This window comes from Lepisosteus oculatus, chromosome 29 (assembly GCF_040954835.1).
Source record: "Lepisosteus oculatus isolate fLepOcu1 chromosome 29, fLepOcu1.hap2, whole genome shotgun sequence".
Classification (NCBI taxonomy): domain Eukaryota; kingdom Metazoa; phylum Chordata; class Actinopteri; order Semionotiformes; family Lepisosteidae; genus Lepisosteus; species Lepisosteus oculatus.
This window is the reverse complement of record NC_090724.1, coordinates 7592654-7618843: the sequence shown is the minus strand read 5'-3', so window position 1 is coordinate 7618843 and position 26190 is coordinate 7592654. Positions and strand designations below refer to the sequence as shown.

Genomic DNA, 26190 nt, shown 5'->3' with positions numbered 1-26190 from the left:
ACAAAACCTGACTGGAAACCAATGTAAGGACTCCAGCACAGGGGTAATGTGATCACTTTCTTGCGACCTTATTAAGGAGTGACACTCTGACAACAGGTTAAAGGGGGTTTTCTTGAAACTGAACTGTTTCGGGTCTACTTATACCTTTGATTCTGCCCTCTTGAACAAAGCCACAATCTCATGCTTTTCAATCCATTCAGCTCGTTTTAAATGCGATTTTCCATGCCTTCTTGATTTTGCTGACAGTTAGGTTTTAATCGAATGAAGTACAAGCTAAACCAATTGTAAATGAAACCACAACTCCGCTCTTTTTCATGCGTATAGAGTATCTTCAAAACACGCTGTGTGTTATTGTGTTTCGGCTGCCAGGTCAGCCTCTTGTTTTTATATGAATGCATTTGCAAGATGTCCAGAAAAGATAAATGAAACCTCACACTGTGGGCGACAAGAGCGCTGTACGCTACATTTGAACTGAATCCTGTGATTCTGTCAAAGCGGGTGAGCTTTTCACTAACAGCCCTTGACCAACAGTGTGCACAGGGCTGCACTCTTCCTGCTTGTCAGATTGAGCCTGTCCCCTCTGGGGTGCCCGGTGGTCGGTTAGTCAGCCAGGGTCACGACCCATCCTCAGCTCATAACTGTGCTTCTCTGCGGAGTATGTGTGAAGACCACTCTGGTTAGCGACACTATGCGTCCATTTCTTGTCCAACCTACAGGTCAGTTTAAGCCTTCGGATACTGATTGCCCAGGAGGAACCCTTCAGCACTCTGCTGTGTGACATCCGTTTTCTAACGGCTTCTTCCAATTCAGGGTTGCGGGGGGGCTGGAGCCTATCTGGGCGCGAGGAGAGGTGCGCCCTGGACAGGACGCCAGTCCATTGCAGGGCACACAGACTCTGACACAAACATACACACTCACATTGGGGACGATTTTCCTCAAGAGGCCAACTAACCTACCTGTAGGTTTTTGTATTGTGGGAGGAAACCGGAGCACCTGGAGGGAACCCATATGAGCTTGGGGAGAACATGCAAACTCCACACTGACAGCAGGGGGAGAACATGCAAACTCCACACAGACAGCACCTCTGGGCTGGAATTGAACCCGGAGACCCCAGCCTGAGTCCCTACAGATCCCCTTCGCATAACTGGGCTTCTCTGCCGAGTATCTTGCGAAAACCGTCCTGGTTAGCAACACTAAACATCCACTGCTTGTCTGACGTACAGGTCAGTTTAAGACCAAATCTTGAAGCTACTGTGCCCATTCATTTCAGATATTAAAAATGTGGAATGGAAGGGAGAAAAAAACACAAGAAAACGTTGCCCCAGTCTGGTTCCATGGAGAAACTCCTAGATTGAGGTGGTGGAGGTAAGCGCTGTTAGGGCTGTGAGTCATTTTCCTGTATTAAATTCCTCTCTTGTTTTCCCCTTTTCCAGAGGCACTCCCGACTGCTCTAGCATCTGTTTTAACTTTGCGCGATGTTTTCATTCAAGGCCAAAGGCCCTTCGGTGAAAGAGAGAACGAAATGTGTTCTCAATAGCAACAACAACGCCACAAAGGGTTTGGAGAGCGCTCTGCTCGTTTCTTCATTCTCATGTTGTTTCCCATTAAAAAAAAAAAAAAAGGTTTTGTTTTTCTTTTTGATTGATAGGGACAGAACGTCACCCCAGGCTGAGACCGATCTCGGGCGCGTGATTCGGATTGCCGATCGCCTGTCTCTTCCTGCCGAGCCCTCTTAGGAAGACCACTCCTCACACTGAGCGGCCCGCTAGGCGAGGAAGACAAGAGTGACCTTCTGTGCTAACAGCACAAACCATCAACTGCGGATTTCGTTTCCCTCAGAAAAATTATGGGAGGCTTTGTAAGGCCTGAACGCCTCCCAGGGTAAACGTCCAGGGCTATCGCATGCGCAGCAGTTACCAAGAATGGGCAAGAAATCAAACCCCCCATTCTTGTTTTGCAATAGTCACTCAATTATTCAATCAAATCTCATTCTTCTGTTACAGAGAGGGCTGCGTGCTCACTGTGGAGAATCAGGACAGTTATGCGGCTTGGAGGAGTGAGGGCTAGCTGTAACCAGATCTTTCCTTTCATTTTTATAGCGCTTTTCTGGACACTCCTCTCAAAGTGCTTTACAGGTCATGGGGACTCCCCTCCACCACCACCAGTGTGTACCCCCACCCGGATGATGAGCCAGTCCGCTCCCCACACACCAGCTCTCAGTGGGGAGGAGAGCAGAGTGATGAAGCCAGTTCAGAGAGGGGGATTATTAGGAGGCCATGATTGGTAAAAGCCAGGGGAGAGTTTGGCCAGGACACCGGGGTAACACCCCTACTCTTTTTTGAGAAACGCCCTGGGATTTTTAATGACCACAGAGAGTCAGGACCTTGGTTTTACGTCTCATCCAAAGGATGGCATTTTTTTTTTTTTTTTACAGTGTATAGTGCCCCCGTCACTATACTGGGGCATTGGGACCCACACAGATTGCAGGGTGAGAGCGCCCCCTACTGGCCCCTCTAATACCTCTTCCAGCAGAAACCTTAGCTTTCCCAGGAGGTCTCCCATCCAGCCTCACACCTGCTGAGCTTCAGTGGGCTGCCAGCTGTGAGCTGCAGGGTGATACAGCTGCTGCTTATACCTTTGGCTGTTTATTTCCTCCTGTGAGCTCCTCTGCATGTTCCCTGCCAGTCGCTGTGACTCTTCCTGCACTCTTTATTGCCTGCTGAAGTCACAGCACTGATGTAACTTCCAGTAAGGCTTCCCTGACACAGGCCCACCAGATGCTCATAAACACGATGGTGTTAAAACAAAAGAAATCTTAGAAAGACCGAGAACGAGGGACCACCCACCCTCCTAAATCATGCTGGAGGCTTTGGAGTGGCAGTAACCACACCGCGGGGATCTCAAAGAGCTGCAGCCGGGCTTGTCTGGGCGAAAAAAGCTGTTTCTTATGAGTTCGATCTCCGGACTCGCACGCCCGTCAAGCATGGTTTCTGAGCTGTCGCCGTGCCTCTCCCCTCTTCCCCATCTGTCCCGTCCTTCCTGATTATCTGCAGGATAAACAGATTTATTCTGCGGCACAGGCTCGGCAACACTGCATTCCAGACACTCTAGCAATGGCTAGACAAAGGGAATGAAGTTTATTCTAACGGCAAGCCTTCTGATACTGATTGCCCAGGACGAACCTTCCAGCACTCTGTCACATGGCAGTGGAGAGATCCATCCATTATCTAACCGCTTCTTCCAATTCAGGCTTGCGGGGGGAGCCGGAGCCTATCTGGACAAGCAATGGCCGCAAGGTGGGGTACACCCTGGGAGAGACGCCACTCCATCACATGACACACACAGACGCAGACACAAACACGCACGCTCACACCAGAACCAGTTTTCTCAGAACCTACCAGTACATCTTTGGACTGTGGGAGGACCCCAGGCCACCTGGAGGATGCCCACGAACATGCAAACTCCACACAGACAGCACCTCTGGACTGGAATTGAACCCGGAGACCCAGTACTGCGAAGCACCGACGCTTACCACAGCTCCACCCTGCAGCCTGTCAGTAGAGAGATGAGAACAGAAAACAAGAAAGGTTACCGACCTGCAAAGGCTGTTCCACCATCTCACGTACTTGAAAAATAGCAGATGAGTGACCCAGGAAAGTCTATTCAGCCCTTTCTTCAAAGATCCAGAGGAACGGTCTTCGGCAGCATGGCCAAGTAGCTTGTTGTTCCAAATTCAACCACCCTTTAGGAAAAAAAAACTACATCCCGCTCTTGGTTCTAAATATGCTGCTTCATCCTTTCCTTCCACGCCTGTATTCTTTTTCGATGCCTGCTCCTGAAATAGTCTAGTTTAACCTTGCTGATTCATGTCAGTATTTTCAATATTCATAACACCTTCCCTCTCAATCTCCTCTGTCTGAGACTGAAGAGATTAAGTTCCCAGCATGTATCTGTATGTGGCCAGCCTTTTACACTGAGACCTGATCTAGTGCCTCTTATTCAAACTGTCTCCAGGGCATTAGTGCCCTTCTAGTAATGAGCTCTCCAGACTCATGCACAATATTCTGAGTGAACCCCGCTGAGATTCTCTGACGCACTTTATCTAGAAGAAATCTGGGACACCTGGAGGTCACAGCTGTAACTAGTGCTACATACAGCACAATCCTCAGTGATGGGGGTGCTGTCTTTCAAGGCTGCCCAGTTAACACAACATTTTTTAATCACATTTTCAGTTGTTGCTGAATCATAATGGCAAAATGTTTCAGAAAGGGTTTTGCGATGTTTGCAGAGGGGCATTCAGATACCACTAACACTTAAGACATTTATGTTACGTGCATGTTTTACAAAGGTGTTTCACCTGCGTTATTAAGACATCAGAGTGTGAAAAATACTATAACAACATCATGTTAGGCTTCTGCTAACACTGGGAAGGATAGTTTTAACAGCAAGCCCTAAAGCTTACAAATTCGAAAGGCCACAGTAGATCTGTAGAAAGCTGTAACTTTTTTGTGATGTTGCATAACAATACCGCTGTTTGGTTAGCCATGCAACAACCATTAGTTCAGTGTGGTGGCAATATTTTTATAAAACCTGTCCTTTATAAAAAGCGTGTCCAATGCCTCTTCCAAAAAGATGAAAAGTTCCCAACATGTTTGGCATTAACGAAGGCCCTATCGTGTCTGCACGAAGCTCTTTCCTTTTGGCTGTCCTGCAATGATTTAGCAACGAAAAAAAAAACCACTTTTACTTCTAATCTTCCAATTTAGGTAGGGCCCAGGACAGACAGCAGCGGGTCACAGGAGGGTAGCAAGAGTGGCCAGAAGCAAAATGAGAAAAGGGAGACCAGCAGATTTCGGAAATTGAGCAAACGTCAAGTCGCTCAATTAAGCGTGACCAGCACGCAATTAGGCAAAAGTTTATTTCCCCTAAGAAAAGGTCAGCAGTCCGTCTGCCCTGCAGCGCCCTCTGTGTGGTCCTTTGAAGCAAGAAGAGGACTCCAGGGGTACGTTTCGACGCAGACCAGACAGAAAGGCTTGTTGGAATAGGAAAAACAGAGGCTCCAAGTACAATCATGTGACTTGGAGTTAAATTGTACGACCCTTCCTCCCCTCCGAGACATGAAAGAGTGAAACAAACACATCTGTCTAAATCCATATGGAACGTGTAAGAAAAGAATTTCCCAGTATTCTTCCTAAAGGGAACACATACACACAAACCATTCATACTAGGAGACTTCATAGGCTAAAAGAAGCATTTATGATTGTGTTCTGCAGTGGGCAAAATACAGGAAAAAAAAAAAAAAAGACTCCACTTATCACTGGTCTCCAAAGGGGCAGATAGGCACCCCTGTATCGACAGGGAGGAAATACAGAAAAACAGATGAAGAAACACTGTTGCACAAGAAAAGCCTACCTCTGAAACACACCGAATGATAAAAAAAAGAAAACATCTACGCGATTAATTTGCGAGCTGAACTCATGAGCCTCGCATGAAAAAAAAAATGAAATCTTATTGCAGGCAGCACTTAATGAATTTGACTGGCCATATGGTATCAATTTCCCCCCTGTTAAGGATCTATGAACAGGGCTATAGTCAAGGATGTTGTTTGGAAATGGGCTTAATCTGCCAAGGCTGATACCATCAGAGTAATTCCTGCACAGATACACAGGAGTGGAGCCATCACCCACTGCATTTCGGAAAACAAGATCAAACCTGAGCTCCTGAGCCCAACAGCGATCTGGATCCTTTAGTTAATGCTTTCCAACAGGGTCTAAGTGTTAGTTCTCAGTTCATGAACCCTAACCCAACAGCAATCTGGAACCCAAGAGCAATCTCCAACCTAAGAGCTGACCTCGAACCCAACAGCAATCTAGATCCTAAGAGCCGACCTCGAACCCAACAGCAATCTAGATCCTAAGAGCCGACCTCGAACCCAACAGTAATTCTCGAACATAAGAGCCGACCCAACAGCAATCTGAAACCTTTGGTTCAGGCTTTTCAATAGGTTCTAAGCATTAGCTGCATTATCTTCCAAGGGGTTCTGAGGCCACAGGGGGATTATTCTCTTTCCACAGTAGAAGTCACACTCAAGATAAGGACTTGTTTCTCGTGGGCAGAAGTGCATTTCAAACTGGGAGCAGGAGGCATTTCTCCATGCACAGGGCTGTGGGAGTGTGGAACAACCCTCCCAGCCACGTCGTCAAAGCTGTTACCCAGGCTTCTTCCCAAGCACAGCCGAGTGAAATCCTGGGATCACTTAACTACTAACTGTTGCTAATGGGCTGGAGTGGCAGAACACTCAAATTGTTGGGTATGTATCCTTATGTTTGTTACGGTGTGGAAGCAGGACCCTAAGCAGAATCATCAGAACTCAAAAGTACCAGCAGGGGTTTATCCAAAAACACAAGTCAGGAGGTCAGGCCAGGGTCAAAAAACCAGTAAATCCACAATAACCAAGTCAAGATCCAGAAGACAAAGCCAGAGGTCTGTGCCAAAAACCTAGAAATCTTGTGAAACAGAGAACAATACAACTCTAGCTAGGGAAAAAAAAAACCCAGTACAGAGCAAGGAGTGGTGTGTCAGGTTGGTTTAAGTAGGCAGGTGGAAGAAGGTGTGTCTGATGAGTTAATTGGAAACTGCACTGGAATGTGAAGGAGTTGATTAAGGGCGGTGAGTTCTCCGGGGGCGTGACATAACAATGTTCCTACCTGATCCGATTGCGGAGAAGTAGCCCAACCATATAACTGAGCCTCCATTAATTTTTAAAGCTACATGGAATGCCCAATAGTGTGAAACAGTGACCAATAGTGTGTTTTACCCCTCTGCCACAACCTGGCTGCAATCTAACAGCTCATGACCAAGGAGTGGACACTCTCAAACCTGCCTGATAAATGGCTGGAGTTGACCAAGTCCTGGCACATTCCAGACCATGAGACTCCTAATCCTCTCAAGGACATTCCCTTTTCTCTATCTGCCCGGTTCCCAGCAGAAAGATAAAATAATCACAATCATTGCCTTCCATGCATGCAAGAATTTTTACATTCAAGGATATATTTTTAAGGGACGTGACAAGAAAATATGGTGCATATTAAACAGCTTTAGGAAAGAACACTATCCCATTACAGGGGAAGGATGTGAGCCTGGAATTTCAGATCAAGAAACACAAGGCCAGGGACATGTCTGCTGTCGTACAAGGTAACCTACTCTCACTCGTGCAGAAGAAACAACACTGGATCAGGCCAAGAGACGCAGGCGAACCTCAGGGAAAAACTTCAAAGCAGACGGGCCCCAAGGTTACATTCCATTTATGCCGATATTAAGTGAAATTGCACAAAATTAAATTAATGGTAATTAAAACCAGAAGGTCTTCCGTTATTGAGTAGACACGCACCTGCTAGCTTGCATTAAAAGACTTACAAGGAAAGAAAAGGAAAGCCATGATAATAAATCATTTGCACCTGCTTAATTATATACACACAGTACACCTACAGTATGTACATGCATTTATTCTCATTTCTTAACATTTCTTTCCACCCCTGTCCAATACATTTTCAGGCATGGTGATAGAGCAATGCTATTCTGTTTTAACGTACTACTACTGCATAATTAGCGGTGCTACAGAACCCATTTAAAATCATACACCGGCAGAGATGCCACTTAGCCAATTATGCTTCAAGTTGTCTTGGTATAGTACCAGCTTGGCATCTTTGTTGTTCAGTGGCTATATTTTATGACAGCTGACATCAAAGTTGTTTTACCAGCTTTAGTTTCGTGCAGCATAATTACAGAAGGCTGGACAATTACTGTGAAAAAGAAGAGATTTTAATGACTTTCACAGAGTTTTTTTTCATGTGTTCATGCATTCCTTATTATATTTGAATTTCCTCCCAGACGCCGCAGTTCACTGAAACGCCCAGGATATAAAACCCTGCTCATATCCTCATCGTTGGTCTTTACCCCAGTTAACCCAGCCGGGGAAAACGAAATTTTGGAAACGGTTAATTTCCCCCAGCAGGCAGTACAGTGAAACCACAAAGGGTCTTATTAGGGAGAAAGGAGAACTGTGGAAGCAAAAGACAGAGATGTGTCGATTGTTTTTGCTGTAGCAATGCTACAATTCAGTAGCGACAACGATAACATTCCTTGAATCTGAATTTGAGGGAAAAATGATTTTGTTTGGAAGGGCACCCCCACCCACTATTCCATCCTTTCATGTTCTAAGTGCTTTATCTGATTCGGGAACGTAGGAGCGTCTGACCCTATCCCAGCAAGCAACAGGAGCAAGGCAGGGTACACCCTGGACAGGACGCCAGTCTATCTCAGGGCAGACGGACACACACACGCACACACACTCACACCAGGCCCTGTTTTCCCAACAGCCAGCTAACGTACAGTCCCAGCATGTTTTTTGACAATGGGAAGAAGCCTCCCTCCCCCAACTCAATCAGTAAAATGAAACCGTTGAAGAGCTTGTCACAGCGCAAGAGACACTCTGTGGAGCAGCACAGGATAATCACAGCGTCAGGACGCTGAGGAAGAGGTGTGAGCGAGCTCTAGTCAGTGCAGCCTATAGGAAACCATGGCAGTAGGAGTCTAACGTGGAGTCTAACCGCAGCCCTGGTAAACCTTAACGAAGTATCACTAGACGCCAGCTGCTGGCCCCCTGTGGCTGCAAAGACTGCTCTCTCTCTGGCATCCCACACCCAGCCACGGCCATGTGACTCCGGACCACCCAGCGCCGGCTCCCGCCGTCCCTCCTCGGGTACCCCTCTCCCCCCCGGAGAGCCGCAGCGGGGGGGGGAGAGATCTTCGCTTGAAAGAAAAAAAAACGAAGACGAAGGCAGGAGCGGGCAAGAGCAACAACAACAACAGCAGAAATTGCTCACACATGTGCGCGTCAGACACGGCGTTTCCGCTGGCTCCCAGCTGCCGCCGCGGCGTGTGTCTGTGGCCCCACGCGGGAAGAGAGGGGCGGAAGAGCTTCTGCCCACGGGCCCCTGGTCCCGGGACTGCAGCCTGCTGGGAAAAACAGACCAAGGGTCAAGCCGGGGCTCGGATTGTAACTTTCAGAGCAAGCCTGTGTCTGGATGGGTCAGGGGTGATGGGCTGCGCCTCCCTCATCCAGCTGGCTCGGCTTCTGATGTCATAAGAATATCAAAAAGGTCGGAAAAGAGAGGAGGCTGTTCATCCCACCTCGCCCGCTCGCCAGGTGATATCCTGATCTCATGCAGCCCCTTCTTGAGAGAAGGCAGGGTTATCGGCTTCGACAACGTGGCTGGGCGGTTTGTTCCACGCTCCTGCCACCCTTTCTGTAAAGAAGTGCCTCCCGGTCAGATTGGAGGATCTCCTCCGGCTGTGTCTTGAGAGGAGCCTGGGGTATCTGCTCCAAACCGCGTGGCGGGGCAGCTTGTTCCCCCCTCCCACCACTCTCTTTGCAAAGAAGCACCTATAGTTCTGACTGGAGGATTTCATCCAGACGTTTCTTGAGAGAACCCAGTCTTTTGGCTTCGAAAACCTAGCTTGTTCTAGTCTCCCACGATCCAAATTGTGTGTGGGACAGTCGGCCCATACAGGGCTCGAACCCGTGTCTTTGATGTTATTAGTTGGCCAAACCAGCCACTCAGTAACATCAGCGACAGAAAGACTGCAGTGACACTGGCTGGCACACAGTGACGGCGCATGATGGCAGTGAGCCATGCAGGGTGTGGGTCTCCCCGGTGATGCTGGTGGGATCAAACCTGGCTGCTGTATCACCCTGCAGCTCCCAGCTGGCAGCCCCACTGGAGCCCAGCAGGTGTGAGCCTGGCCCGTACCTGGATGGGAGGCTCCTGGGAAAGCTGAGGCTGCTGCTGGAAGAGGAGTTAGTGGGGCCAGTAGGGGGCGCTCACCCTGTAGTCTGTGTGGGTCCTAATGCCCCAGTATAGTGAGGGGGACACTATACTGTAAAAAAGGTGCCGTCCTTCGGATGAGATGTAAAACCGAGGTCCTGACTCTCCGTGGTCATTAAAAATCCCAGAGCGTTTCTCAAACAGAGTACTGGTGTTAACCTGACATAATAATCCCCATCTCTGAACTGGCTTCATCCCTCTGCCCTCCTCCCCACTGAGAGCTGGTGTGTGGGGGAGAGGACTGGCACATCATCCAGGTGGGGGTACACACTGGTGGTGGTGGAGGGGATCCCCATGACCTGTAAAGCGCTTTGAGTGGAGGGTCCAGAAAAGCACTATAGAAGCGTAAGGAAATGATTATCATGTTATTAAAGCTGGCAGAGGGAGGTTGTGGTGCCGAATTCTTGCGAGCCCTGAGACTGACGAACTGTGGTTGCCACTAGTGACCCGCGGCTGAGAACATGACAGCCAGGCGCCCGCAGGAAAACAACGGGCCGGCTTGCGCTGGTCCACGTGCAGTCTGGGAATTCTCCTGACACAGCTTTGCGCAATCTCGGCCGCCGCTGAGGGCTTCCTGGCTCTGCCGGGTGGCGCAGGCAGGCCTGGCAAGCCTGATCCGGCTTGTTGAGGTCTTTTTCCGGGGCGGTGGGGAACCTCCTCCGCAGAGCTGCGGAGGGGGACCGGGGAAAGTTCCAGTCTGCTGGCATCCGGACTGGACTGCGCAAGCAGCTCCCAGGAATGTCGTTAGTCATTGAGCCGGGGGGGGATCGGAGCCGCCACATGGATGTGTGTCAATAACTGCGCATTTGGGGGAAATTACTGCAGATCCTCCGCTGTGGTCTCTGTGGGGCGTGGAGATAAACCAGACAGGGAGGCTGGCAGGGCTGGGGGAGGCGGGACTGTCTTTAAGATATCCTGGAGAGATGCATGAAGCCCATTTGGAAAGAGCGCCCTTGTGTTTGTGCAGGTGTCACAGCATCAGGTATAACACTGAGTCAGGACGAAAGCACAGCATTGGCTGATGGCCTAGGGTTGGGCCTCACGCAGGGCCTGATGTAGATGCTCACGCAGTAGGCTGACTGAGCCTTCCGTGGTAGTAGGGAAATTAGACAGGGTGTAGGATGAGTCTTTTTTTAAAATCTGGTCTGGCTCTGCAGAGCAACATCAGATCCCACTGGATCAATAGTCAGGAAGAAACTTTCCACACCTGCGGTCTGAATGGACGTGGAGCTGGCCGAGCTCTGCTGGGGACAGCGCTGGGCTTAGCTGGCTCGGCTACTGGGGCAACATCTTCGGGCCCTGAAAACTTGACAGCGTGTTTAACAACGAGTGGCCCTGTGGGTGAGCCACTCATCAGGAGTGGATGAGGAGGAGTGTCTCTGCTAGTAGTCCTTGCTATAGAACGCATGGTTAAATCATGAGACTAAGCAACTCAAAATTATGTGGACATGTAACAATAACTGCATAACTGTGGATGCCATTTCTTCTAAAAGGATAATTAGGCGATACAGATACCAAGGGAAAACCTTGACTCTGCCACTACAGCAGAAGCTTTTCTTTCTTCTGTTGTAGCATTAATAATGTTCTGATCTGAGAGAGACACTTCTTTATCCAAAGGGTGGTGGGAGTAGGGAACAGGCTAAGCAAACATGGTGTTGAAGCCGGTACCCTGGCTTCTTTAAAGGATAAGATCCTGGGATCAATCAGCTACTCACTTATGGGCGATGGGCCGAGTGGGGCTCTGATCTGTAAATTCTCCTGCGCTCTTAAGAAAGGCAGGTGGCGAAGAGCACAGCTCTGGAATGTACTGGAGCCCAGTGACCTTGGGCCACGGTGAGGCGGTACAGCGTAACCCTGGCTCTCACCCCGCGTGTCACGAGCTCTGCTGCGCTGCAGCCCGGATTGAAGAGTTACAGAGAAGCCAGTCGGCCCTGGATGACGCACGCAGAGCTTGAAGATAATACCCTCGCCGGGTCAGCCATAGCAAACTGCCCGCTATCAGTTGCTGCTCAGCACAGCTGCTGGGACTGTACTGATTAGCCTGCTCTCACTATAATGCCTGAATGTTTCTAAAACCTGGATACTATATGTAGGGAAGAAGTGTTTTTGCAGGGCGGTTGAGTGTGGTGGCTCTGTGGCTCAGGATCTGTGCCTGTGGCTGGGAGGTTGCCGGTTCAAATCCTGCGGCCGGCAGAGGAATCCTACTCTTCTGGGCCCCTGAGCAAGGCCCTTCACCCCAACTGCTCCAGGGGCGCTGTATAAATGGCTGACCCTGTGATCTGACCCCAGGCTTCTCCCCCTGTCTGTGTGTCTCATGGAGAGCAAGCTGGGGTGTGCGAAAAGACAAATTCCTAATGCAAGAAATTGTATAGGGCCAATAAAGTGATCTGATCTTGATTAGTTTCATACTTCTTTAGAATTTCGACAAATTTAATATAACGATAAAATCTTATTGTACTTATTTTCAACGTGACGGGGGAGTGAGAATTCCACAGTCTTCCTCTCCAGAATTCTATGCCCTATGCCAATTCCTCATTGGAAAATAAGAACAGTCTGAGAATAACAGCTGGCATGGCAGGGGGCTCCTTTGCTGCCTGGATCCTGAGAGCCGCTGTGCGCGTGCCTGTATCTTCCTGACCTTGTCTGGGCCAGATCACCTGACCCGGCGCAGGGTGCCCAGAGCGCAGCAGGGCTGTGAATGGCTGAGGCACCCACAGGCCTGGGTGGCGGTAGTGGGGATGTTCCGGAAGGCAGCAGGAACACAGAAATGACCTTAGCGCGTTCTGGGCGGCCTGTCCTTCAGTTCTTTAGTCCTTCAGTTGGTGGGTCAGCTTTCAAAGTTTGTGTGAAAAGCCTGAGTTGCGCCTCAAATATTCTTTATTATCCTTCTCCTACGGCCAGTGTCTGTGCTTCAGGCCTCGCTCAGTGGCACTGTGACGTAGAGTTGCCTCTGTGTTTCGACACAGCTGTGATTTGCATTTTTTTTTGCGAAGGAAAGGCTATTTAAGTCTTTATTGAAAAAAAGAGGGGAAGGGCAGCAGACTGAGCTCGTTCAGAATTTCAGAATTGTCCCGAACAGGTAAGAGCACAGCTAAATCAGATACCCGTTAACAGATGGGATTTACGTCTTCATGCAAACGAGCGAAGCAGGAGAGTGTGGTTTCTGACACCACTGATATAGCAGGGGAATCCTTTTCAGAGCTCTTAGACCTTGAAAGACTGGGTTTTACTTGAGGAATTCTCTATTTCAAATAAAGTGCATGAAAAAAGAATTTTCGGATTCTGTTCTGTCTGGCTTCGTTGTTGCATAGGGGTTTGGCCTTGCTGCGAAAATGGACCTGAGTTGGTGAACCTCAGACTGCATGAAGGACCATCTGCATATCAGATTCAAGGGACTCAAAATGTCTGCTGCAAAGTGTCAGACATCCATTCTCCATGCCCCAATTTCATGTTGTTGTTGTAAAAGTTTGTTTCCAGTGTTTCCCAGAGGTTTACAGTGCACTATTATGCTAACTGAAGACATGTGACTTCCGATGCATTGCTCAATTATGTGGTTTATTAACAGCTAATTACAGATGAGCTATTAATACGCCACATAATTGTATAAGATAAGATCTGTTTACGACCATTTGAGACAGACGGTGAGACAGTGATATTTCCTTGCTGAGAGGATTCTGGGAGTCTGGAACTGATGAATCGCACTTGTCTAAGAAAAGAAGTGTTAAAACACCAACCGACTAGCAACCAAACGAGTTAGGCAGGGCGAACACCTTGCTCTTGTTTGCTGCCTGTCTTATGTTCAGGAGCCTCATAAATGTATGCACAGAAAGTTTTAAAATATATGTAACACCATGGACATAGCCCTTCCATTATTTAACACTCACATTTCCCCCCAAAAAAAATATGCTGAAGAAAGATGTGACCAAATATTTAATAAAAAATAAATAACTGTTATAACTGGATAATATAGACATCTGCAAAGCAATTAATTGTGAATATCATTAGAACAATTGCAGGGAATAAACCGACTTTTAATTGCGAGTCTTGAAAAGACATCAGCTCCGCTCTCTTAGGAAGCACACAGCTGTGCAATAGCGCCATCTCCCGGTGGTCATGAGAACTACAGGTAAGGCGCTCTCGCAGAGCGCAAGGGCGAGGATCAGGCGATTTGTATTTTAATGAAGCAAACCGGATATTTTACTTCCGTGTTTTCAGCCGTTTTGTAGGGAAATACCGCATATTTACCGGGTGTCTTCAGTACACAACGCAAGGGTTAATACAACGTCGAAATGTAAAAATAAAAAAAATCCATCTTGTGGAGTCTTCTGCGGAAGCTTATAGTGGCACTAATATTAGTAATAATAATTGCTTATACTTACATAGCGCTTTTCTGGACACTCCACTCAAAGCACTTTACAGGTAATGGGGATCCCCTCCACCATCACCAGTGTGCAGCCCCACCCGGATGATGCACCAGTCCGCTCCCCACACACCAGCTCTCAGTGGGGAGGAGAGCAGAGTGATGAAGCCAGTTCAGAGAGGGGGATTATTAGGAGGCCATGACTGGTAAGGGCCAGGGGGAAATTTGGGCAGGACGCCGGGGTAACACCCCTACTCTTTTCAAGAAACACCCTGGGATTTTTAATGACCACAGAGAGTCAGGACCTCAGTTTTACATCTTATCCGAAGGACGGCGCCTTTTTACAGTATAGTGTCCCCATCACTACACTACACTGAGCTATTGGGGCCCATACAGACCACAGTGTGAGCACCCCCTTCTGGCCCCACTAACACCTCTTCCAGCCTTAGTCTTTCCCAGGAGTCTCCCATCCAGGTACTGGCCAGGTTCACACCTGCTGAGCTTCAGTGGGTTACCAGTTGTGTGTTTCAGGGTGATATGGCAGCTGGCTGCTAATGAATGTCTATTCATCTTGATTAGGTATTAATCTGTGTGCACTAGAACTGAAATCCAAGAGGTGACTGGACAACGTGACACTCAATACTGATTTAAACATGGGAACTGCTAATGACCTCATCACCAGCGCTGGCAGGCTTCTTTGTGATATGGGAGATCTAGCAGTAGTGTCTTTCTACACTACACTGAGGGGAGCTGGAGATCAGGGTGTCCCCACCTACTGTAAGTTACCGCCGCCTGTTGAAACTGAGAACAGGAGGCACTTGTTTACACAGAGAGTGGAGGGAGTGGGGCACAAGCTACCTAGATATGTTATTGAAGCCGAGATGCGCCAATCTTTCAAGAAGCAGCTGGATGGGGGGGTAGATCGATGAGCTACAACTCAATGCACTAGAAGGCTGAATACCCCGATGTCCGATTTTATTCCGATTGCAGGAAAGGCGCACGGCTGTGGTACCCCTCGCTCGGGCCGAAACTCACACTGCTATCACAACCATGAAGATAAATATCGAACAGGCGATCTACTGTCTGGTTATTACCCTTCGCTTAATTAAGTTCAGAGCATTTTTTTACTCTGCGGGCGCTCTCGCAAAGTTCACCGGCAACACCTCAGCCTCATCGTTGAGACACTCCCTGTCAGCAACTGCTCGGTGCAGATAACCACAGGTGCCTCCACAGGGCCTTTGCCACACTGTAATAAAGCCATTGAGAGCTCCTGTTGCAATGAGAGGCAGTTTATTGCTTTAATCAGGCTGGTTAACAAAGCAGGCGCAGCTGAAAGAGTACAAGGCTAAGCGCCTCTGTTTCCCCAAAGCGGGCCGCCGCCCTGCCCCCCCGTCTCCCCTGGCGCTGGGTGGGGGCGTGAGGAGCGCTGCGGGTCACTGCTGCATGGTGCTGTCGATCCACTGGGCGTAGCGCGAAATCACGGTGTAGACCCCCGGCTTCTTGGGGCGCCCACACTTCTTGCTGCCATTGGACGTGATGCCCACCGCCACGCCGCCGTGCACCAGCGGCCCGCCCGAGTCGCCCTGGGACACAAGCAAGCACACGGCCGGTCAGAGGACAGGAGCCCCCCCCCGCTGAAAACTGGGGGTCACAGTGCTCTGCGGCCCGGGAGAAAACACAGGAGCATCCCGGAACATTGTGGCGGGAATCAGACGTGTGATCACGCAGGAGATTTCTTCGGATTTCCAACTAGCCATCCTTTTTGGATCCACTTCAGACACCCTGGACGGGACGCCGGCCCACCGCAGGGCACACACAGACACAGAAACGCACTCGCACACACCCGAGGGCCAGTTTTCCCAGGAGCCAATTTAACCCCCCCCCCCCAGCACGTCTTTGGACTGTGGGAGGAAACTGGAGCACCCAGAGCAAACCCACAGGAACACGGGAGGAACATGCAAACTCCACGCAGACAGCACCCCAGGTCTGGAATCGATCTCGGGGTCCCAGTGCTGCTGACCACAGCACCACCACCCCACCCTCTGGCGATTTCCAGATCTCTGTTTCCTGTTAGCTAGGGGTCCCTTTCCCCTTGACCCGTGTGCTGCTCCCCAGAGTATTCCCAGCAATACCGGAAGAAAGCAACCAAATTGTTTGGCAACCTTTTAGGAATCTCGGGAATCAGTAACGCCACATCAGAAACATTCTGCCTGAAAATACTACGTCAGATAATTTCTGTACGTCTGTCAATCTACAGTTTATCAATCTCATCAATCTGTACATCTATATAATCTTACACTTCCACGTATCTATTATTTGAAAACTAGCTTAAGAATTTTGTGGAGCCATTAAAAATACTCAAATATAATAATCATTAATAATAATTGCTTACATTTATATAGCGCTTTTCTGGACACTCCACTCAAAGCGCTTTACAGGTGATGGGGATCCCCTCCACCACCACCAGTGTGCAGCCCCACCTGGAGGATGCGACGGCAGCCATAGTGCGCCAGAACGCTCACCACACACCAGCTCTCAGTGGGGAGGAGAGCAGAGTAATGAAGCCAATTCAGAGATGGGGATTATTAGGAGGCCATGATTGATAAAGGCCAATGGGAAATTTGGCCAGGATGCCAGGGTAACACCCCTACTCTTTTCGAGAAACACCCTGGGATTTTTAATGACCACAGAGAGCCGGGACCTCAGTTTTACGTCTCAGAAATCCCTGTCCCCGCGGTTTAGCTCATCGGTTGATATTTGGTCATTCCGACGAAGTGATTTCCTGCCGGCGGGAAGCTGTACATACATCGCAGGTGTCCTTCCGGCTCTCGGCGGCGCACATCATGTTGTCCGTGAATTTGTCTCCATAGTAGTCGCTGCGGCCACACAGGCGCCGGCTCAGGACCTTGACGTCCACCTGCTGCAGCTTGTCCGGCCGGAAGCCGATGTTGCTGGTGGCGCCCCAGCCGGCGATGCTGCACTCCTCCCCTTCCTGCACGTAGCCCCCGCCGCGCTGGAACGCGATGGGCTTCACCGCGCTGCTCTCCGTGGCCGTGCCGTCCAGCTGAAAGCACAGCGCGCAGCCCTGAGATCTGAACCCTGAACCCTGAGCCCCCTGAACTCTGAGCCCCCTGAACCCTGAGCCCTGAGCCCTGAACCTGAACCCTGAGCCCCCTGAACCCTGACCCCTGAGCCCTGACCCCTGAGCCCCCTGAGCTCTGAGCCCCCTGAACCCTGAACCTGAACCCTGAGCCCCTGAACCCTGAACCCTGAGCCCCCTGAGCTCTGAGCCCCCTGAACCCTGAACCCTTGACCCCTGACCCCTGAGCCCCCTGAGCTCTGAGCCCCCTGAACCCTGAACCTGAACCCTGAGCCCCTGAACCCTGAGCCCCCTGAGCTCTGAGCCCCCTGAACCCTTGACCCTTGACCCCTGAGCCCTGAACCCTGTGCCCCCTGAACCCTGAACCCTGACCCCTGAGCTCTGAGCCCCCTGAACCCTGAACCTGAACCCTGAGCCCCTGAACCCTGAGCCCCCTGAGCTCTGAGCCCCCTGAACCCTTGACCCCTGAGCCCTGAACCTGAACCCTGAGCCCTGAGCCCTGAGCCCTGAGCCCTGAGCACCCTGAGCACCCTGAGCCCCCTAAACCCTGAGTCCTTAGTCCTCAACCCTGAACCCCTGAGCCCTGAGAGTCCTGAGTCATGAGCCCCCTGAACCCTGAACCCTGAGTCCTGAGTCCTAAGGAGCCCCTGCAGGAGCTGGCCTCAAAGGGGAAGGCCACTGTGCTGCTGTAAACAGTGTCCGGTTTCACCATGCACAGACCGTTGACACTCAACATCCTGTTGTTACTTCCCCTGCACTGTTTCACTAAACAGAATTTAGACTTGTTCCACCATCCCTCCCTGCAAACCTGTCTGACCCCCCCCCATACTCCCTCTCGCTCCTCCACCCCCGTGAGTGCTCTCCAAACCCTCCCAGGCAGAGACTCGCCCACCCCATGTCTGCACATCTGTACAGCAACATCTGGATGAGATATCCCTGGCTGGTACTTCCCTGGACTTTCTGTCCTTCCTCTTCCTCTTCATTCTTAATCTTAATCATAAACTTGATCATAAATTTAAACTTAATCTTCTGCCATCCAGCTTCAGGGATTCCTCTGCCTGCAGTATGTCATACAGGGATCAATGATCACAGGATGCACAAGGAGAAACTGAATGAGCTCACTCCGGATCACTTCTGAGTTACAGGGAAAGTACTACATAATTACATAACTGACATAATGACATCAGAAAGGACAGAAAATGAGACAAGGCCATTTGGTTAATTAGTTAATGATTACTGGCTAATTGATCCAAGGATTTACATCCAGACATTTCTTGAAAGAAGCCAGGGTAACAGCTTCAACAACATGGCTAAGTAACTTGTTTCATACACCCACCAGCCTTTGTGTAAAAACATGCCTGCTGTTAGCAGGTTAAAATGCACTTCCATGTAATTTTCACTCCTGTCCTTTAGACATCTAAACATCTTGTTTTCTGAAGATGTCCGATGGAACAGCTCTTTCAGGATTCGGAATACTTGTATGAGGTCCCCTGGTTATCATAAATAGCAAAGTGCACTCCCCTGCACTTTACTGAAGCATCCCTGCTCTCTGCACCGTACTGGAGCATGAGTGCTCTCTGCAGTGTACTGAAACAGCACTGCTCTCTGCAGTGTATTGGAACAGCCCTGTATGCCCCAATATAGTTGACACCACACTATGCCAACATTATTCAGGAGGTGGGCACCCTTTACCTTCAGCAGGGCAATGTCGTTGTCATAGTTTTCCAAGGAGAATTCCGGGTGAGTGTGGCTTGATGCGATGCTGAAAACCTGTTTGCTGTCTTCCGGCGTGGACAAGGAATGGGCTCCCAGCACCACTCTGATGCTCTTGTCGGACCTTTAAAAAAACCCCACCATGAGTCAAATGACCCAGACCGCCGTTTATGATCTTTAATTTCCGGGCCCCTGTCGGGACGGGAGCCGCGGAGCCGCAGCAGACGGAACCGGACGCGGGGGTGGGCGGAGAGGTGGCGGCAGCGGCGGACTCACGGCTCGGAGAAGCAGTGCGCCGCGGTCATCACCCACTGCCCGGAGATCAGGAAGCCGCCGCACTCGTGCTTGTCGTCGTGCTGGATCGACGCCATGTACGGCCTGGAGTGGGCCACAGCTTCACCGCCGCCCATGACGCAGTCACCTGGGCCCGCAGGCAGGCACACACAGGACGTCTCAGTCCGCAGCCGCATGCCTTAGCTCGGAATTCCTCTCAAACCGGGATTATTCATATATTCAGGATTGATCTGTACTTCGCACCTGCTATGCCTTTCCTTGAGTAACCTGGATTGCAGACTGTTTTTTCCCCACCTTACTTCGTTCATTCAGTTGGCCGACGCTTTTATCGAAAGCGGACCACATCCCCCCCATTCACACAGCTGGGAAGTTCTACTGGAGCCATTCAGGCGAAGCGCATTGCTTGTTCAGGGGTATAGCGGTAGTGGGATTTGAACCCGCAACCTTCCCAGTTTCACAGCTCCATCCACTATTCCATATAGCTCCTGGCACCTGCGGAGAGCTCAGTCTCGCAATCGGATCGCAGTCGGATACTCCAGTAAATGTGTCGGCTAAAGAAATTTAAAATAAGCACTCAGCTTGTACAGGAATACGCAGCGCTGGGAGCAAAATGCCGACTCGCATCATTTTTAAGAGCCGCTTGTAATAAAGCCTATAGTGGTCACTGAAATATCGCCTGCAGTTTTAATTAGGGTGTGAACAGAATTTTGTTTTGGAAAGTTTTGCTTTCGTGACATCTTTGGAGGGGAAAACAAAAGATTGTATCCGCATTTTTAGGTACCACACTCAAGGCACTGGCGTTATTATGAACATAAAGATGTCGCGAAGTAGAGTTAAGTATATTTGCAGTTCTTTTAATACTTAAAATAGCTCGTAATTGAGATGATAATCGTATTCGGCCAGTCGGCCTGCTTAAAAATAAAATAAAGATGAGCCACCCGCGTACAGATTTTAACAAGCCTTAAAAACAAGCCTGCTGCGGAGTGTTTTTCACTCTTGAAGTGAATTTGACCACTTTTTTTATTTCAAAGATGCCTATAGAAATGGGCAGATCCTTACCCAGCTGTGCAGAAGCGAGCAGCGCAGCGGCTACGAGGAGCAGTGCGTAGTGTCTCGGTCCCATGGTGTCCGCGGGTTTGGAGAATGAAGGGGGTCCCGTCGACGGGGTCCCGTCTTATACGCCACGAAAAGGGAGGGGTGGAAAACAAAATAGCGCTGTCTCGGCGAAACTTTCTGTGGTTGGAGGCAGAAAAAGAATAATTGAGGAAACAGAAGTGCGGCGTGCAGGTTTTTTGTCTCCTGGCCGGGTCACTGTCGTTCGCTGGACGAGGGTCGGGGGGCCTGCGAGGCGGGTTATGAGCGGCGGTGATATTTGACACCACAGCCGCGCTTCCACGGACATCACATCTTCGCAGGAAGGAGGATGAGGAAGGCGGGGGAGTATGGAGACGCGGGATGAACACGGACCCGCTATAAAGGAGGTCATTTGCAGTCGTGAGATACTATAATTCGCGATAGCCCACAATCTGTTGTGCCACAAGCCCACAATCTGTTCCCAAGTTAATAAAAGTTATCGCTCTTTACAAACTTTTGTTTTGTTTTTTAAAGGGCGCTGTCCTGTGTTTTTCACTCGTGTTCTGTGGCTCGCGTTTCACGCTTATCCTGAAGAAGGAAAGAGGATTGTTGCCAGTAGTACTGAGGATTTTGGATACTTCAGTTAGGTCCCCCTGTTCCAAGATTTAAAGGTTCAGTTCATCCAGCCTGTTAATGCACAGGACATGCCGAGCATCGCCAGCTTTGTTTTTTTGTATTGAAATGACAGTGTTGCGGCGACCACAGTCTGAACACAGTATTGTCACTGAGGCCTTGCTCCTGCAGTGCACAACATTAACACAACTTCTCTGGGTTTAAATGCTTGTAACTATGTCCTATATCTTAACATCTCGTCTTTTTATGGTGTCTCCTGTCGTGCTCCTCTGTGGAAAAAGCCGTCTGAAATATCCATTGGAAGCCAAGTTATAATATGTCTGAATTTACTCTGACGCGTCCTCCTTTTGGTCCTTAAATCGCCATCGCTGAGGAAGCTGCAAATATTTTAGAAGGTATACGGAAGCGCATACTGTTCATAACGGAATCATCATTGCTTTGATCTCTCAATCCCACACATGCTTATAATGATTCATATATTTAATATTTGCTAAAATTAGCAAGATGTCATTATGACTAAACCCCAGTCGGAAGTAAATCCGTGCAAATTCTGCGACACCGGACCTTGACGGGACCATTATACCAAAAGTGCCAGCCAAGCTCACGGTAGCTTCTAGATGCGCTCAGCGCACAACGTAACAGGTAACAACGTAACAGGCACAACGTAATCCTACTCCGTTGGGCCCCTGAGCAAGGCCCTTAACCCCAGCTGTTCCAGGGGCGCTGTACGAATGGCTGACCCTGCGCTCTGACCCCCAGCTTCTCTCCCTGTCTGTGTGTCTCATGGAGAGCAAGCTGGGGTGTGCGAAAAGACAAATTCCTAATGCAAGAAAATTGTATAGGGCCAATAAAGTGATCTTAGAGCTACTGTCTGTGATGATGGCAATCAAGAACTGCTGTGTGAGATTAACTTGTTTTATCCCTCCCCAGCCTCTGTCAATAACTCCCATTAAAAGCAGAGTCCCATTTAAGCTGTGACCTGTTCTGGAGCTCTCTCGCTGTGATTTCTGCAAAAACAATGTTAGAGTTTGGCTGACACTTTGTTCCTAAGCTACTATACTTGTACCCTTCTGCACTAGAAGGTATTTTAAAGGAACACTCCGGGTGAAGCACCTCGCTGAAGGGCACAACAGCTGTGTCTCCACCTAGGTTTGGAACCCGCAATTCCAGGATACAAGCCCAGACCCTAATCGCTACTGGCCAATATATCAGTCTGTTTCCATTCACTAAGTGATTCTACTTTCCTCATCGATAATCTCCCCTTCCTACCCTTCTGGCGCCCCAAGAGCTGTATGGTTTGATGGTTGTCCCTAAAAAGAAACAGCTCTTTCAGCACAGCAGGTTGCCACTGGCTCGGCACTGTGACAGACCTCAGCTCCCTGCTGTGACACACGTGGAACCAGAACCTGCTGTGCTCAAGTCAGCCGACTCCAGGCCAAAAACTCACCAGCAGCTGAGCAAGGCTTCCATTGCAATGTTACTTTCCTTCCTCAGCGTTCGCTGCAACCAACATTGAAATGCAGGAAAGAGAAGGAGCCCACGGGCTTTCCTTTTCCCAACCTGCCAGTCGAGATAAGCTATATGTACTGTATTTCCTTCTCTGGATGCGATGGTGCAGTATCTCAGCTGCTGTGAGATCAGTGCAGTCAGACTGCAGAAACTCGCGTACCTTCAGCAGAGCGATGTCATTGTCGAAGCCCTGATCAGGGAGAAACTCGGGGTGGGAGTAGCAGGCCTGGATCTCAAAGACCACGCCCCGAGGGGTGGGCCCCCAGCACGATCTTACTTCTGCGCTCCTCCCTGGGGAATACAGCACACAGTGTCAGAAATCCACATCATCGCTGTTTCCTGCGCGCACTCACAGAGTACAGTATGTGACACCTGTCAAAGGGTAATGACGTCAGTATTGGTCCACCACACCTCTGAGCAGTGTGTGGACGCTTGCATGTGTGTGCATGTCAGCGAGTGTGAGTGTGTGAACATGTGTGTGCATGTGTGAACATGTGTGTGTGTCTGTGCATGTGTGTACATGTCACTGAGTGTGTGAACATGTGTGTGTGTGCTCGTGTTTGTGCATATGTGTGCGTGTCAGCGAGTGTGAGTGTGTGAACATGTGTGTGCATGTGTGAACATGTGTGTGTGCTCGTGTTTGTGCATATGTGTGCATGTCAGTGAGTGTGTGAACATGTGTGTGTGTGTGTCTGTGCACGTGGGAGTGTGCGTGCGCGTCTGCATGAATACTTGTGCGTGTTTGTATACATGTGTGTGCAAGCCTGCGAGCGTGTGTGTGTTGGCATGAGTGCTTGAGTGTGCATGTGTGTGCGTGTGTGTGAGTGTAAGGTGGAGCTGTCTGTGTTGGACCTCCAGAACAAGTCTGGCTCACACTCGTGACAACATCAGTCTGGTGATTTTCACTCCCAGACAGTCTGACGGCAGAAGTAAGAAAAGTGATAAAAAAGGGAAGCAGACAGGCCAGAGACTGAGAGCACAGAGCAACTGCCTGGCTGGTATTCTGTTTGTCCTGCTTCTTATTGCTGTGTGTACCCTAACCTGTTGCTAGGCTTGGGCTGATTCTTGTGCAGGTCGCTGGGGTTTTTTTTACATGAAGGGCACTATAAGATGATGATGATGATGATGATGAAGAATACTGTTACTGATTCCAGTGCTTCTTCATACTGAAGAAGGCTCCACGGCCGAAACGTTGTGTTTTCTTTCTTCTTTTTTTTCAGCATGGAATAAACCTGTTACTTGTTCCTATACAGTATATACACTGGTGAAAGGCCCTGCCTAGACACTGCTGTCGTCTGCTTGGTTCTGTTTCCAGGCACTCTTTATGCTGCTTTGAGTTTTTCCTTGCAGGCTGGCTGCCTTGGGTGCTGGGAGCACATGGCTGTTTCCGTGAGCGAGCTCCCCCTGCACTTACTGCTCGGTGAAGCAGTGCACGGCCGACATCACCCATTGCTTAGCAACCAGGAATCCCCCGCAGTAGTGCTGCCCATTCTTCTGTATGGAGGCCATAGGGCCTGGAGTGAGGAGCTGCGTCGTTTCCTCTGATGATCTGCAGGGAATCCGCTGAAGAAATAACATCATTAATACACAGCAGTGCGGCCGGAAACACTCAGATAATAAATCGGCGATATGACTAATTCAGCACCGGATGGAAATGGGTTTGTCTCAAATTCTAACAGTGCTGCCTAAGTTAGTTTCTTGAGTGGTATATATTTATGAGTGGTGTTGTCCCAACCTGTTTTCCTGACCTTTTCATTCTTGATTCCCGATGGTTAACATCAAGTGAAGACAGACAGTGACAAAATGGGACCAAATTATGCTTCACGCAAAAGGAAGTTAAACAAGTTTTTTTCTCTCTTAATTGCTAATGATATATTTTAACCACAGAGCCTGTCCCGGCAAGCAAGGCGCAAGGCAGGGTACAACACACGCAGACACAGACACACAGTCACACCCGGAACCATTTTTTTTAGGAGGCCATTAACCCACCAGCGTGTCTTTGGAGAGTGGGAGAAAACTGGAGCAACTGGACAAAAAAAACCTGAGAACATGCAAACTCCACACAGACAGAACCCCAGATTCAGAACTTAACCCACAGCCCCAGCACTGCGAGGCAGCAATGTCACCACCTGTAAATGTGTGTGCTGCCTTTTTTCATTTGAAATTGCTGCTATTTAGCTCAGGCAAGAGAAATGCATCAAAGTAATCACTCAAAAAAATGACAGGATAGTCACTCCCAGCAGAGCTGTGTTCAGTAGACGAATGTTGTCTGTCCTTCTATCTTTCTCTCTGTCCCTTTCTGTGGAACTGAAGCTGAGAGCTTTATAGCTGGGTGAGAGTGGTGAGGGGTGGAAGAGGAAGAGGCACTAACTGCATATGTGTCTGTTTAAAATTAGAGTACTTCCTATTGCAACACTGTTAATATCCCTACTGTCAGGTATCAGTGTGTTTCTCCCGTGTTTCTCTTAATAAAAGATGCACACTCTTCTAGAAAATGTCTGATGTATGTTTGGATAATATGGTGACTCAGAGGATCACAATAACTGAACCTTCAGTTTTAAATAGTGTCCCACTCTATTCTACACTGTATGAGTGTCTGTGTCATGGTGTTGAACTCTACGTCATTATTCAATGATACATGAGTGTCTGTATATACAGTACGTGTTAAAAAGTCTGGAAACATGACATGCACAGAGGCAGGAGAACATGTTTTACACACAGATTTGCAGATCTGATACAAGATCGAAGACAAGATCGAAGACAAGATAATCCTCAAAGCTGTTTATTGAACTTTGAAAAATACTGAATACTGAATGATGCAATATTGCACTTTATAAGCTAACATAAATGTTATTGTGTTACCATTAAAGCTCTGGAATTCTCTCCCTAAGGGTGTCAGAGAGTCACCTTTCCTTAGCACTTTCAAATCAAGACTCAAATCCTTCTTCTTTAGAATGTTTTATTTATTTGGTTCTGTGTCTGTCCCTTCACATTCCTACTGCAATCCAGACCCTCACTGTAATTGTGTAATTCTGCTGTCTTCTATAATTGTGTTTTTTCTTGCTGTAAAATCCTTTGAGAATACACCTTTAAAGGTGCAACATAAAATAAGAGTTATTGTCATTATATTAAATTACAAATCTACTGCCCGCTCTATTTTGTATCAAGGAAGTACTGCCTTTTCAAAGTCGGGAGCCTTTGGAGTCAAACAGCTCCTTTCGGCACAGTTCCTGGGCTTTTTGTATCTTATTATTTTATTTCATCATGTTCTACCATTAAGGGGGAAAAAAAACTAATTTATGTAGCAATCTGAGTGAGGTTATCTCGCGCGACGGGTCTGGCAGAGACGTGATCGAAACCTGCTGTTTCGGGTTTTGCAAGCGGTTGATCTACATGATCATTGGGGACGTCACCTGGTACGCTCTTGTTCTGCACAGGAAATTGTTTTAGTAAACCTTTTCAAGCCATTTAAGGCGCTGGGATAGCAGGTTCTCAAAAACTACTAAAGGTTGCTCCCAACCCCCCCAAAAAGACAAAGAAATAAACATTTGATGTTAGATACAACGAATAAACACAATTAACTAGTCATAATTGTTATGATCATTTTACGTTGAATATAT

The 26190-nt window shown here is 48.9% G+C and overlaps 1 protein-coding gene across 1 annotated transcript; it reads right to left on the bottom strand.

Annotated features, from left to right (window-relative positions):
• Positions 1-15520: 15520 nt before the first annotated feature.
• LOC102685416 (complement factor D-like) lies at positions 15521-20708 on the bottom strand. Its single transcript, XM_069185900.1, has 5 exons — positions 20414-20708; positions 19337-19481; positions 19040-19184; positions 17054-17311; positions 15521-15830 (listed from the first exon to the last, which is right to left on the bottom strand). The coding sequence occupies exons 1-5, from the start codon at positions 20475-20477 to the stop codon at positions 15681-15683; spliced, it is 762 nt and encodes a 253-aa protein (XP_069042001.1). The 5' UTR covers positions 20478-20708; the 3' UTR covers positions 15521-15680.
• Between the last annotated feature and the right edge of the window lie 5482 nt (positions 20709-26190).